Source organism: Electrona antarctica, assembly GCF_951216825.1.
Source record: "Electrona antarctica genome assembly, chromosome: 2".
Taxonomy (NCBI): Eukaryota; Metazoa; Chordata; class Actinopteri; order Myctophiformes; family Myctophidae; genus Electrona; species Electrona antarctica.
The window spans coordinates 44,785,194-44,800,879 of NC_136807.1; the positions used below are offsets into that span (position 1 = coordinate 44,785,194).

General features: G+C 38.8%; 1 protein-coding gene across 3 annotated transcripts in view; it reads left to right on the forward strand.

Moving 5' to 3' along the window:
* LOC306914643 (TOX high mobility group box family member 2-like) overlaps nucleotides 1-6,001 on the forward strand; it is a 166,355-nt gene extending 160,354 nt beyond the window's left edge. For all 3 annotated transcript variants that reach the window (XM_079491789.1, XM_079491787.1, XM_079491788.1), the window contains 3 exons: nucleotides 1,715-2,107; nucleotides 2,586-2,725; nucleotides 4,099-6,001. In XM_079491789.1, the coding sequence (XP_079347915.1) occupies nucleotides 1,715-2,107; nucleotides 2,586-2,725; nucleotides 4,099-4,141 (576 nt within the window). In that variant the 3' untranslated portion in view covers nucleotides 4,142-6,001. The remainder of the gene's footprint in view (nucleotides 1-1,714; nucleotides 2,108-2,585; nucleotides 2,726-4,098) is intronic.
* Nucleotides 6,002-15,686: the final 9,685 nt, after the last annotated feature.

Here is a 15,686-nt window from a genome sequence, read left to right on the forward strand (position 1 = left end):
ACAACATGCGCCAGCACTGCTTTCACACTCCAACACTTCACTCAAACTAATTCTGATCCATGATATAGACATGGTTCCTATGAACGATGGGTCCATGCATCTCCTCAAAGGGTCGCGTCATGGAGGGGAAGGAGGGACTATAGATAGCATTGTTTAGTGCCGTCTTGTATTAACCCATTTTGGGCGGGAACCCCTTTTGGTGTTAGCATCATGTTATGCTATTGAAAAATAGCAGATCTACAAGCTCAGAGCGCGCCACCGCGCTACGAGCTTGTAGGTCTGCTATTTTTGAAAAATCGAAGAACGACTGACATAGAAACATAGATTTTTCAGAAAACTGTCAGGATGTAGAAGACATTTTTAGAATCTGATCTCAGGTCAGAATGGGTTAACAACACACGATGCAGCGCAGCAAAGATTCCTTTTGTCATTCCATTTGTTCTGCGGGAAAACAGTCTCATTTCCCTTCCCTTCCCTTGTCTATGTGTGTGTGTGTGTGTGTGTGTGTGAATGTGTGTGTGAATATGTGTGTGTGTGTGTACACACAGTGTACACACACACACACACACACACACACACACACACACACACACACACACACACGCGCGCGTGCGCGCGTGCACGAGTAAGTGTGCGTGGCCCCTCTCTTTCCTCCTATTCCCATCCATCTGTCAAGGTGTCTATTGATCATTACCTCGGCCCCAGCTCTATTCATACAAATGGGCTCCATTACTTCCTAATCAACACTGATGGCTGGAGATGAGCAATCTGACAGCTCATCATAAGGGCCTGGAGAAAGGGTGGAGCAGGGTGAGGGTGGGAGGAGGAGGAAGGAGGAGGAGGGTCTTTTTTAGGTGCTCTTGCGCCTCCGAGTGCAGATTTACAGAGTGAAAGGGTTCGAGTTTGGGTGTCAACTGGGAAAACTTGTTCGCTTGTGTTGTGTGTGTGTTTGTACATTTGAGTTGTACAGTACCTCTAAGTGTATCATATATTGTCATCATCATTAGCAAGGAGTGGGGGTGGAAAGTATGCAATCAGTGCTTGAAGAGCGAGTGATTGATTGACGGATGATTAATTAGAGGTTGAGCATTGATTCTAAATAATACGCCACTAATTGGGAAGCAGTGCGTGGATTTCTACCTTACTTTCATCACTGGTTCTCAAAGTGGGGTTCTGGGACCCCCAGGGGTCCTTGGGGTGGTTCCAGGTGGTCCCAAGCAAAACAAGGAACAGTTTAAACAAATAAACACATTACATTTTTTGACTATTCAAAAATAAGCCAATCTACAATCTATATTATAACAACGTGTTGTGTTGTGAGCTCTATATCTTGTGCCACCCCTTACCCCTTATTCTTAAACATATTTGCCATTTTTAAAAACATTTTCAAATTTGTTTTTAAAAAAAAAATTCAAATAGCCGATCTACAAGCTCACAACGTGTCGATGTAGATCTGCTAGTTGAACTATTTCTTTCAAAATAGTAAAAAATGGCAAATACATTTAGGGATAAGGGGTAAAGCGGCGCACAAGATAGGGCCCTAAGAATAATGACAAATGGTAACAAATATCTTATTGGGGGTCCCTGGCACAGAATAACTTCAAATGCGGGTCTTCGTCCAAAAAAACCCATATCAATGCTTCCTTGACATGATGCCCGCCACACTGGCTTACATTCATATTATCTCCATCTGTTCTATCTTGTCTCTCCACAGACGTATAACGACCCCGAACCAAAAAGTGCCCAGCAGAGCAGCCAGCCCTCTCACCTGCTGCCACCCAAGCAGCCGTTGTACAGCGTGCCCCCGCAGTCCTCCTCTCCGTACCTGGGCCCGCCCGGCTCCTTCCCCCTGTCGGACCTCCAGAGCTTCGCTGGACCTCCCCGCCACGCTCTGGCCCGGACCCTCAGCCAATCCCAGATGCTGCCGCCCAGCATGAGTGCCTCTCCCCCGTCCCCCTTCCAGATCAGCCCGCCGCTGCACCCCCACGCGCAACTCTCCCTGCACCAGGCCTCCCTGCTCAACCAGCCAATCCGCATGCAGCAGGTGCAGTCCCAGCCAATCATCTCGCACCAAATGGGACTCCATTCCCCTCCTCTCAGCCAACAGGTGGGGAGGAACAACTCAAACTGTAACACAAGCTGCTTGTCCAATACCAAAATTAATAGAATTACTGACGTGCACACCGCTGTACACTTCAAAATCATTAGAAGATCATGAGAATTTACCCTGGCGGGCCGTTTAGTTACACTCAGTTCAATGAACACTCAGGATGTTGCATTAGTTTTAAACACAATATCCATTACAATATGAAATATGCATTGTTATTTGTTATAGGTGGCCTTGCCATGATCTGGATAATTGTTTTTTTTTTTTCACAAAGAAATCTAAATGGCATTCCTTGCTGCTTCTAGACAATGATGACACTCATTCATATGCTGATCCTAATCCTATATCGCCACAAATATTCTGAACATATTCTGACCATAACCTTGAATTATTTTAACCCCTCATTTCATGACAATTTGAATCATATTTAAAGGCTGTAACAGATTTAAGTACCCTCTCGCCTGCTGTCCTCCCTCAGGGCTTCTCCCATATTCAAGCTGAATACCAGAACAGTGTGGGGGGTTCTCAGTCGCCGGGGGCCCCAAACCCAGTGCATGGACAGAACCCTGACTGGGATGGCGAATACTGCAACAGGGACTGTGGACCCAACCACTGCAGGTGAGCGAGCACGTTACATCTGCTAGCCAGCATTGCTGTTCCAAATGTGGAAAAGATTTTTTTTTTGCTGTCAGCACACAGGCCTGGGGATTTCCTAATGTGTGTCACAAAAAAAATCTGATTTTCTGCTCCAGTGCAACAGCTTAGGACATTTGATTGGGTGGGACTAGAAAAGAGTTGTGTGACAAAGTTATTCGTTTTCCAAATGGATTCCTCTAAACTACCTCACTTATACACACAATTAATCACAAACTGTGATTTCCACCAGCAAGCATCTGCCTTGAAATTGAAACGGGTAATGCAGGAGTAGAACAACGCTTTTCCCACGCTCTGAGAAAGTGTGACATCCAATTAAGTTTCCCTTTGTTTTGTTCAGTACACATTGCCTTATTGAATCAAGCTATTCAAGCAGGCACAGGATTGAGGCTGCTTCGCCTCACACCTGAAACTCTGTGTTACTATTCTGAGAGGCTGGAGAAGTGTTTATGCCGTTGTCTGTGCAAGTGAATTATCTGGATGTCAAGTGGGATCATACCAGGGGTCAAATCATCTTTAAAGTAGTTTGAAACATATTGAGTGTTTTTTGGCTTATGTCTGCCTCTGTGGCAGTTGGGTGCAGTTTTCATTTATAAGTGTCAGCGAAGATAAATTGAGAGCAGATTGCATTCGGCATAACACTGACTTTGTACTATCTCTTGCGTGATTTTCATCCATTCGTCCTTACACGTTTTTTGCCTGCTTGTTTGTTATGTTTAAAGGGATATTTCACTTTCAAACATGTTTGTCATTTTAAGGTCTACTCAGGCTTTTGTGTGTAATAGCTTGATTCAGTATTTAGATATTTGATATTATTTTTTTCTCCCTATAATATGAACAAATTGTAACTTCAAACTTCATTTTAACCCTGATAGATGAATCGAAAACACCCGTCCTTGATTCTGGTGACTGATATTAGCTTTCTAATGCATGAGGGGGCGTGTTTTATTTATTTATTTATTTTTATTGTATTTCTTTTTATTTTCTTTTTATTTATGTATTATTATTTTTATTTTTATTTTTAAATAGAGAAGGACAATATCATTCGATCTATCATGATTTAAATGGAGTTTGAAGTTACAATGGTTTTATATCTAAATCTAAATACTGAATCAAGCAACTTAAAAACTGTCTGGGGTGCTCACAAAAGACGGATTATTATGTTAAAATAACCCCAAGCATGTTTGAAAGCGAAATATCCCTATAACTGCGCATGATGCTATCTTGGCCAGGTCCAATAAACTATTTGACCCATATCTCACTGCACTGGAATTTAACATATACATCTCTAAGTCTGTCTATTTTCACCTAATCTTTGTTTCTATGTTGCTCCTCAGCAGTGGCATGGGAGCTCGAGACAAGCCTCTCTACCTCACTTGAAGTTGAAGGACCTCCAGACGTCAGACTCCAGGGGCAGGGAGCTTTCCAACATCATCATTGTGTCATCTTCTCCTTCTCACCATCTTTCTTTTTATTCTGCAGGATTTCTAAAATCCCAAAGACTTGCTACAGTTACTTCACCTATTTGCCAAGCACTTAGACCGGACAGGAGCCCGAGGCAATTCTCTTACTTTTTACCCCCCGTTTTCTGTGAACGTTCCATTTTCGCTGGGACCAGGAGCTTTGAGCTCGTGCCATCCTACTGGATATGAAGACCAAAAAATTAAAAAAGTCTTCTTGTTTTGTTTTGAGAATTTTAAGGGTGATTTTTCCCATCTCCACTCCATTACTCAGTTTTTGCCATGGACTGCCCACATTGGGGAGATCAAATGCTCTAAGCGTACTCAGTGTATAGAGGTTTTTGGTTAGGAAGTGCTAACACAGGACTCTAGAATATATAGTCACCTCACAGGGGTGGATATATTATCAGCAAAGACTGAAACACCCAAACTGTAAAGGTCAAAGCAAAGCTAAACTTAAACCAAGATAGTCAAAAACACATTTGTACATCATCCTATACCCTTAGTAAAGGACTCCCTCATTATGTACTTTTTCTTTCCCTCACAGAGTGATTGTAAATATCACCAAAATGGATTCCTCTCTTTATTATGTGTGTATTTAGCTGCGGTCCCTTGCTTTTTTTATTTTTTATTTTTTGGATTATGTGATTTTTGTGCAGGCCGATTCAGTGATGGAATACACACACTAAAACTTGTGTTGAAACTGTGTTCACTGATCTTGCCTCTCTCTCTTGAGAAAGAGGAAAATAACAAAGACTGTAAAAAGTTTCAGTTCCTCCGGTGGTTCCTTCCTGTATACTGGGGGGGAGTTCCTGTACACGACAGAGAGCATCACTCTTCAAACACGGCCTCAGGATGCCACTGAACTGTAAAGGTCAAAGGTTGCGACCTCTCCTTTAGGTCTATTCATACTCCAGTTTTAGGTGATGAGGTGACGCACCTCATCCCCTAAAGCTGGAGTATGAATAGACCTTTTAGCTTCTCCTCCTCCTCCTGCTGGTCTGAGGGACCACGCCCCCCCCCCTGCTTCCCACAGCCCCGCCCATTATTCCCATAATTCCCAACACCACTTGTACAGGTGAATTTAAACAAACAAAAAAAAGTTGCTAAATGTGAAATGTTACTAAAGGAAAAAAATAAAATAAAAAAATAAAAATAAAAAAAACTTAACAGTGGGTTTTAAAAGTTTTGACTAGTTTTATTAGGTGTTTTAGAATTGTGTTGAACTCATCTTTATCATTTTTTGTGAAGAAAAAAATAAAAACACGACGTAAGGCATTTTAATTATTAAGGCATTTCTTTCTTTCTCTTTTTTTCCTCTACTTTTTTTTTCTTTTTCTCTTTCTCATTGTAGCAGGATTTGAGTTTCTGAAGCCCAGTCAAATGGGGTAGATATTTTTCATTTTGTGTATAAAACCTGCCAAATGTTTCTTTTAATTGTAAAGCCAGTGGTGAGAGAGCCCATTTATGTTTTGTTGAATATCATACGTTTTGCAATATGGTCATTCTATTTAATTTGGTTGCAGGTTTCACATATATTTATGAATGATATGAAGTAACTTTTTGGCTTATTTTCATCAGGGTGCATTATTATTATTATTATTATTATTATTATTATTATTATTATTATTGCTCAAATAACATGATTATTTGAATAATTATTTTTACATTAACTTGTTGGTGGCACATTGCCAGTGTACCAGCATTAAATTCATTTTGTGTCACAGATTGCTTCTTTTGTTTTCTTTTGTCTGTAATAAAATGTTTTAAGTGGAGAATTGAGGGAGTCTGTCTCAACTCATTTGCACTCATGCATTCGCTGCAGTTGCTTTTGTATTGATGTGTCATAAGACACGCATAAAACATTACATAAGGACTATATTGACACTGTAGCTACCTACTCTGCATCACCGTGTAGGCTGGTATTCAGCATTCCATAAGTTTTGCTGAAAAAAGAAACTTGACACCTTTGATGGAACAGTGCTGAGTTGTTTAGAGAATGAGACCCTGTATTTACAGCTTATATGAAAATACCGGTAACTGTTTTTCCTGCATATGTCTAAGGCAAGTCAAGAGTACTTAGACTTTCATACAGTCACAATGTAAATGTGACGGGTGGGTGTTCCAAAGCAGGTGCTACTATGGGGTGATGCGTCAAAGTTTCACAGTGTACAGTACATTTATGTCACAAAATGTCATTGTGTTGTGTGTGTGTGTGCATTGGATTTTGTTTTGTTTTTGAAACACATATCATCCAGATAATATATCAAGATGTATTTCTCTAGTCCGGAGTGAGTCTGTGCGTTTTCCGATGATTGAATGATGGGTTGATGCAGCAGAACACATGGTCTCTGGGCCAGGTCCACCTGAAAATGAAAAAACGTTGCCTCTCACTTATGAATTTCACAGTTGGATTAAAGATAGAATAGAAATGGAATCTATCACCCCCCCTCTCTCCCCCCCTACTCTCTCTCTCTCTCTCTCTCTCTCTCTCTCTCTCTCTCTCTCTCCTCTCTCTCTCTCTTTCTCTCTCGATGACACAGTGCCCCCTAGAGTCAAATTGTGAAACGCACCCCAAAACAATGTCTTCCTATTATTACACAATGCACGGGAGGTAAAATATTAATAAAATAAAAAATCACACCCGTGTGAAGTGAGGGGCGCTAATATATTAAAGTCTAACTCATGTTGATTAGGTGATGTAATGATGATGTAAAACAAACGGTGTCAAAACAAAAATGTAATTCTCTTTACTGTTAATGGGTGTTAGGGACAAAACAAACATTAATTTCCCTTGTCAATGGCGTTTTTAAAACAAACATTTAACAAAAAACAAACATTAAACCTGTCTATAGGAGGGGCTAGTGCCTCAAAAAAAAGTTGATTAAAGTCTGGCACGTTTTTGAGAGCAGGTGAACTGAAATTACACTTTTTTAGGAAAAATTGGAAGAACTTCTCTCTGTGACCACAACCTGCCTGTTACTCTTCATTCATTCATTAGGCCTATGTCTTGAATTAAGTTTCTGTTGATTCAATGAACGTAATATCAGTCAAGTGAATAGACTAATTGGTTTTATTCTGTTCTGCTGCCACGCAAAAGATATTGGCGTTCCTCTATCTCCATCTGCTGGTGGATAATATAAATACAATGGCAACTTTAAAAATGGTCTTCTTTGCCTCATCAGCTTTTTTGTTTTGTTTCCAATCTAGATAAAATAATTATTAAATGGAAAAGTAAATGTAAATTCAGGAATAAAAGGCACGATGTAACATGTTTGAACTTGTCTTCTATTTCCAAGCTATTTCAAGCTCAACTAAATAAAATATTTTGAAACTGTTCAAATGTATCTATAGCTAAAAAGTACAACTATTAACTTGAACTAATTTTTAGGTAGGCTTATTGGTTAAGTTGGCCGCTTTTTCCATGCTCAAATTTACATTGGTAATGGGAATTACATCATAACAACACATCATTTGGGCAATATTGGCATGTTGCCATGCAGTCCAATCTCCCATCACTAATATTGTCTCCAGTGACCAGTTGAAAACAGAACACATCCAATGATCCAACCCTTTCATTTCCTCCCCAGGCGGATATGAACTCTCCTGTCAGAAAATACATCAGCACTATCATTGTCTGACAACCAATGGGCTAAGAGAGAAACTATTCCTGAGATTGATCTCGGACGAAGCACAAAGAATTTCATATGAACCAAAACCCAAACACTCGATGGCTCCGGCGATAGGGATAATCACGTTACACGTTTAATACATAAGATATATAATTTAGAAGTGCTGTTTTGCATTGGAAATGTTTGTTATAACTGGAGTGGGAATCTGGACTAGACTATGTTTGGGAGTATTATAGCTCTGTGGCAAAGATGTTCCCTTGACTGATAAGTGATAACACAGGAATCCATGTGCATGTGATGTATCAATCCTTGTCTTTATGTTATGTTCTAACAATCTGAATATTATAGAATCAAGACTGAATATTATAGAATCAAGACTGAATATTATAGAATCAAGACTGAATATTATAGAATCAAGCCATTATAGAATATTATAGAATCAAGACATATCTAAAATATAAATAAATGAATGCAAAGGTGAATAAATGAATTAGCAAAGAAACCATGTCGAAAGTAGTGTAGGGCCTAGTATGTCTATGTCATAGAAAATCATGATTTTCATGTATTTGTTTATCATCTAAAACCATGAAAAACGACATAACCTACTAGTCCTACATACTTACACCTAGAAACCCCATTCAAACCTATTTAGGTTCATCTGACGGTGGACATGTTTGTCTGAAAAGGAATCTTTGAAATGTTTCATAGTTTTAGAAATATAGCGCTTTCAAATTTGAGAAATTTACAATGGGGCTCAATGGCAGCTATTGGCACGTCAAAAAAGCACTTTCACCTAGAAACTCCATTCACACTTTTTATAATTCAGCTTACTGTGGAGACACATGCTGGAACTTTTTACTTTGAAATGTTTTGTAGTTTCTGAGTTATTTAACTTAAACGCCCAATGCATTCTCAATGGCAATAGCACAAACTTTGGCATGCTACTAGTCCTACATACTTACACCTAGAAACCCCATTCAAACCTATTTAGGTTCATCTTACGGTGGACATGTTTGCCTGAAATGGAATCTTTGAAATGTTTCATAGTTTTAGAAATATAGTGCTTTCAAATTTGAGAAATTTATAATGGGGCTCAATGGCAGCGTCAAAAAATCACTTTCACCTAGAAACTCCATTCACACTTTTTATAATTCAGCTTACTGTGGAGTCACATGCTGGAACTTTTTACTTTGAAATGTTTTGTAGTTTCTGAGTTATTTAACTTAAACGCCCAATGCATTCTCAATGGCTATAGCACTAAAGTTGTTTTAAAGATGTAGCCTACTGGGCATGTTAAAATCATAGGCCTACTTTACATTTATTCCAATTTACGTTTTGGGGATGGTAATATAACATTGCGGTGCCCACTGGACCTGTATCCGTCGTTGAGTGTGGCTGATGATGATGGGTTCCTTCCATCACCTCCAGACTCAGAGAGTAGATTGTCACAGCTGAGGCTGCTGCCTCCTCCTTTTCACCTTTCTCTGCTTCTGACCTCCCCAGCCATCCTAGGAAAAAAAGTTCCAGTTCATCGTCAGATCGTTTTGATTGATTGATTGAAAAATGTATTAACAGTTTGCAGAATTACAGTACATTTCAAGCACAAACTCAATACAAAGGCTGTTAACTGTGAGTGGACGACCCAATTAAGCATTACACTTGTTTCCAATAGGGGCCACCATGTTCAAATCATCAAAAACATTTATGGTACAGAGCGCCCCCTTGTGACTGTAATAATGTCTATGATGACACTAGCTCTGGTCCATATATCTAAACGCATTAGAGCAACGGACCAGAGCTATGATGACACGTTGGATTTAATCACAGGGATCAAATAGCCCTAAGGAATGTATGCATTTATTATGTACAGCTCACTCGCTGTGTAAAGTGGCTAGTGTTCAGAGGGCAGCTAGATGTTTCTGTCGTTGGCGTTGTTAGGCATTTTAGATAACAACATTTAACTTTAAACCAGCTGAACTCACAAATCATTAAAGTTCTAATTGAGTTCATTAATAACAGAAGTCTCCTCTCTTCAAGTCTTTAAGTGTGAGATATCCTCCTTGGTTTGATTCCACTCAGTGATGAAAAAACGAATGTAGCTACGGTAGAAAGAAACACTGTGGTTCAAAGTGTATCCTTGGCTGGGAGGCGAACCCAGGACCTCATATCAACAAGGCACATACCTTACCAGTGGACTAAAGAGCCAGACCAGATGAACAACCAACCCCAAATTAACCAAGGACAAACAGAGCAATTTGTCAGGTTTACAAATTAGTTATTTATATAAATGTATATTTACATTTGACTTTTCTTTACTAAAGACATTTAGCTGTAATTATTCATTCCATCACTTAATTGTATCAAATAAATCCACTAAAGACTAGGCCTAGTTGTAATAATTCATTCCATCTGTTAAATCCATTAAAGATAACTTATTCATTCTATCACTGAGGAAATCTCTTACATTTCCACAAAAGCACCGGCGGCGTGAGCGGACGTCCATACGTCGTTACTACGCTGTCCAAGAGAGAGACGGCGTATCAACGTCGTGTGCACGGCGTGTCGGCGTAGTTCATTTTCAGTTCACTTTCAACTGTCTGAAAACACAAAAATAGTCCAAAAAAGTCTGACGGCGTGAGCGGACGTTGATACGCCGTTGATACGCCGTCCAGAGAGAGACGGCGTATCAACGTCGTATGGGTGGCGTGTCGGCGTAGTTCATTTTCAACTGGACAACGTTGTCGGCGCTGTTCACTTTCAACCGTTTGATTGATTCTTTTATTTTCGTGTCCTGCACACAAAGTGCCCAACCCCCATATGGTTTATAAGACACATTTGTATTTCATTATATTCATAATACATTTAATTAGAGTGAGCTGACTGCTGAGTGTTGGACGTTGTGTGGCTATAATTATGCAGAGAGAAAAGATCATATTAATTCTTTCTTTGTGCAATGTTGAATTTATACTTTGCTCATGCACTTTACTAGAAATATATAGCCTATATTTCAAAGTTCTCCAGAATTGAACTAGATGACATGGGAATCTGGGACTCGAACATGGAACCTCTGTGTTGAGAGCCTGATCATCAGACCAGTACACCATCTCTCAGAATTGTTGAAGTGTTCTTTTGTATTTTAGCCTTCAGTTAGGTAAAGTTACTTGAAAAGCATAAGTGGACTGGGATTTGAACATGAAATATCTGTGATGAGAGTCCTATCATTAGACACTATACACCATATCATTCATTCATGCATGCAATGCATTCTCAATAGCAATAGCACAAACTTTGGCATGCTACTAGTCCTGCATACTTACACCTAGAAACCCCATTCAAACCTATATATCGTACGGTGGACATGTTTGCCTGAAAAGGAATCTTTGAAATGTTTCATAGTTTAGAAATATAGTGCTTTCAAATATGAGGAATGTATAATGGGGCTCAATGGCAGACATTGGCACGTCAAAAAATCACTTTCACCTAGAATCTCCATTCACACTTTTTATAATTCCGCTTACTGTGGAGAGTTGGAGACACATGCTGGAACTTTTTACTTTGAAATGTTTTGTAGTTTCTGAGTTATTTAACTTAAACGCCCAATGCATTCTTAATGGCAATAGCACAAACTTTGGCATGCTACTAGTCCTACATACTTACACCTAGAAACCCCATTCAAACCTATTTAGGTTAATCTTACGGTGGACATGTTTGCCTGAAAAGGAATCTTTTAAATGTTTCATAGTTTTAGAAATATAGTGCTTTCAAATTTGAGAAATGTATAATGGGGCTCAATGGCAGCTCTATGGCACCAAAAAAATCACTTTCACCTAGAAACTCCATTCACACTTTTTATAATTCAGCTTACTGTGGGCACACATGCTGGAACTTTTTACTTTGAAATGTTTTGTAGTCTCTGAGTTATTTAACTTAAACGCCCAATGCATTCTCAATGGCAATAGCACAAACTTTGGCATGCTACTAGTCCTACATACTTACACCTAGAAACCCCATTCAAACCTATTTAGGTTCATCTTACGGCGGACATGTTTGCCTGAAAAGGAATCTTTGAAATGTTTCATAGTTTTAGAAATATAGTGCTTTCAAATTTGAGAAATTTATAATGGGGCTCAATGGCCGCTCTATGGCACGTCAAAAAATCACTTTCACGAGGCATGACCATACATGGAGGCGTGACGTGGCACACGGAAATAGTAAATGCCTACGGTCGCAATCAATACATGGCAGTTTTTTATTGTTGAAACTAGGAGGACTGTATATGCTGATTAGGTAGGATGTTGGTGCCGCCTCAGCGTGTCAGTAAGAACACGACGCAAAGCGTCGCATTGTGCGTTTTACTCTGTACCTGTGAAACCCACTATGTGTTTTCTTTTCTTTTATCACATAATACAGTATATATCACATTTGTTTTTATGACATATTCAGTTCATACACATTTGACTCCAAAATAAAGAAGCAGAGTGAAACTCTAAACAAAATAGTTTAATCGTACAGTACATGTACCTGTCAGGGTCACTAACAGAATAGTTACAATTGTTGACAGAGGTACATACAATTCTCCAATAAAAAATAAAAATGTACGTTTTTTTTATTATCATTTTTTTTATCACATTCCAGTAACAGATAATTACAATTAAAGGCATCACTGATTCTTACATACAGCAATAGGCTACTTTGTACACTCCTGAAATAAATTGTTCATCACATCAATGTAAACGAGCAAACCTCGTGCACCTACAGAATGACAGGTGCATTGGAGAAGAGCCGAGAGCCCATCAACAGGCATACACACACTGCCTTCAAATGCAAATGCAAAGTTTAACTCCAATCACAGCGTTTTGATCCAAAGACCTTCATCAGGTTATCTTCAGGTGACCCTGACGAGGTCTCCGGACCGAAACATCCAGGGTCTGTACTTGGTCCCTTCCTTTTTTCCTTCTACGCCAAATCTCTTATAGCTGAAAATAGCTGATTTTCACCAAATGTTCGCATATTTTGCCAGATGTTCATGTGGTTAAACTTTGTATTTGCATTTGAAGACACTGGAGACCTACTTGTGCCACAAAATATGCTCCTCATGTTTTTTATTTTATTTATTGTTGCTTTTTAATGACAGTAAGCAGTAAAATATTTTATTCTACAAACTTTCTGAAAGGCTAATGTATTGTGCTTTCAATTGGCTCTGTATTTTACCCTATTTAAAATATTTCATGAAAAAGGTTGAATGCATTTTCCTTCCAGATTTGCTAATATACGTAATAAACTATGTATTTAATGATGCTATGCATTATAAATGAAAAGATCTATAAATCTATCTAATCATTGGATAGATGTCACTGTTATGTGTGTCCATTTATGCTCTAAGGAGAGGTTGCTGTCGGGTACAGCTGGAAGGAAAATGTATTCCGGATAATTCATGATAAGATTACCCTATACTAGAGTACTGGAGTCCAGGGTCACAGAAGTATTTTTTCTATTGAAAATCCCATAGGGAAATCTTAGATTGCGTCATATAAGAACTGTGTTCCAAAAATAAACAAATCAGCCCTGTGATTCTGTCAGGTATGTATTGTTTATTTATAATATTGAGTTACGGTACATTTGATAATGGAGATGGTTTTAAAATCGTCTCACGCTTAATAAATTTGTACCTTTTCACCGTCAGTTGATGCTTCATATCTAGGACTAAAATCGCTGGACTGATTTGTTTATTTTTGGGACACAGTTCTTATTTGATGTGATCTAAGATTTCCCCATGGGATCATCTTCAATACAAAGGATTACGTCAGACTTATATTATGTCAGACTAGACCAGAGGTTTTCAACCTTTTTCATATCATGGGCCATTATTTATTTGGCATTTGATCCACAGACCACCATTTGATGAGATTTAGCCTCTCTTTCCAAAACTAAAGAATATTTTGTTATTGTTGACAACTTGACACACAATTCCATGCTGTTGGCAAACGATCAAAATAACAATTCTTCTCTAATTATGTAGACTAGATAATGTAACTCTTGAGAGTGTAAACCAAATGGACCTGTACGGGTTCATTTGGTTTCATTTTACTCTCTCAAGAGTTAAAGATCTATAAGGGTCAATTTGTTTACCAACTCTCCATTATTTAACTGGGGACCACCTGGAGCCCCCTCAAGGACCACTGGTGGTCCCTGGACCACTGGTTGAAAACCACTGGACTATAGACGGTTCTCTATTTTGTGCTCAATGCAAATGTCCTCCCACCCTTCTTCATTTCACCATGATCTGTCTAATAGCTTAACTTCACTGTCACTGAAGTTATGAAGAATCTTTAGATATTCATTTTCAAAGTAAAGATGTCTTAAAGGGGCATGGTAAGGACACCACTAAAATTACAACACTCATTGTGCATGAAATACGATACAAAGCTAACAGCATGGCATATGTTTGGGAACAAAATATGAACTGAACATTTGCTGGTATTTATCTGTGGTATGATATCTAACATACATTTTAAAACAACATGTATGAGTGGTTTGGTTTCAAAGTGATTGCATACAAATGATCAATTGAAAGCTGCAAGCAAAAAGTCTGACTTCACAGTATAAATCATAAGGCAGCACACCAGAACACAGACATCTTATATCAAATTGGCACACATTTGGGACACCGCTGGCAAAGTTTCATGACAACAAATACAAAGAATGTTTTTGTTCTTTTTACATATTCTCATTTTGACATTCATGAATAACACCTATGGAACCAAATGGGGAAAACACCGCGAAGCAGTCGTTTCTACAATAGGCCGGGCAGCGCACCCCCCCCCCCCCCCCCCCCCCGCGCTCCTCCGCCTCCCCATCTCTAATTCCATTAAAATTGTAAAAATCTATCTCTATTTTTTAGATAGACAAGATAGATATACATAATACATATACTGTGTAGCTAATATTAGTGTCTATACGGCCCCCCCATAGGCTACATGCACCTAATTCCATTAAAATAGCAATATCTATTTCTCGGTTGTTGTTTTTTTTCTTTCTTCAAAGATAGATGGAAATGTACTGTGTAAAGTACTAATATTAGAGGCTATATCCCCCCAATGTTACAGCACAGCATGCACAAATGCGCTCTGTGCATTAATAACAAAATGGTGATATCTGATTTTTCTAAACGTGAGCGTCGTGTTATTTTCATTCCATTAATTCATATTCTTCTCTGTTGCCCGTGCATGTTCATTGACGTGTGTGGAGTCTGCGGTGTGTGTGTGTGTGTGTGTGTGTGTGTGTGTGTGTGTGTGTGTGTGTGTTGACTGGGCAGAAGAGCAGGGAGGCGGAGGGGCGGGGGGTGCGCTGCCCTGTCTAGTGAAGATAGATAGTGATTCTCAACCTGTAGGCCGGGGACCACTGGTGGGCCGTGATGGTTTTCAAAGCGGGCCCTCAAATCATAATGTTAAATTATAATCATAATTTAACATTAATATAAAACAACTTATGCAAAACAAAAAAGCAAAGTTTGAAAATGAGTTTTCTTTTGTGATACTGTGGGTGGAACGCTTTTGAAAATTAAGAGCTGGGGTTGTCAGCTAATCTATGTGCTAGAGAAACCCTAATAATAAAATTAGTGTACAGTAAAAGGTATTCTTTCTTTTGTTGCTACACTGAATTTTCTCTACTTGTGATAAAGAGGAAATGGAAAATGTCAATGTTTCAATAATTTGTATCAAGTAATATCCACACTTCCTTCACTGTAGGAAAAAGGCAATTCCTTTTTTAAATACACCCATCATCCCTCAGCTATTGTTGTTTTTAAAATGTTAACAATACTAAACTACAGCT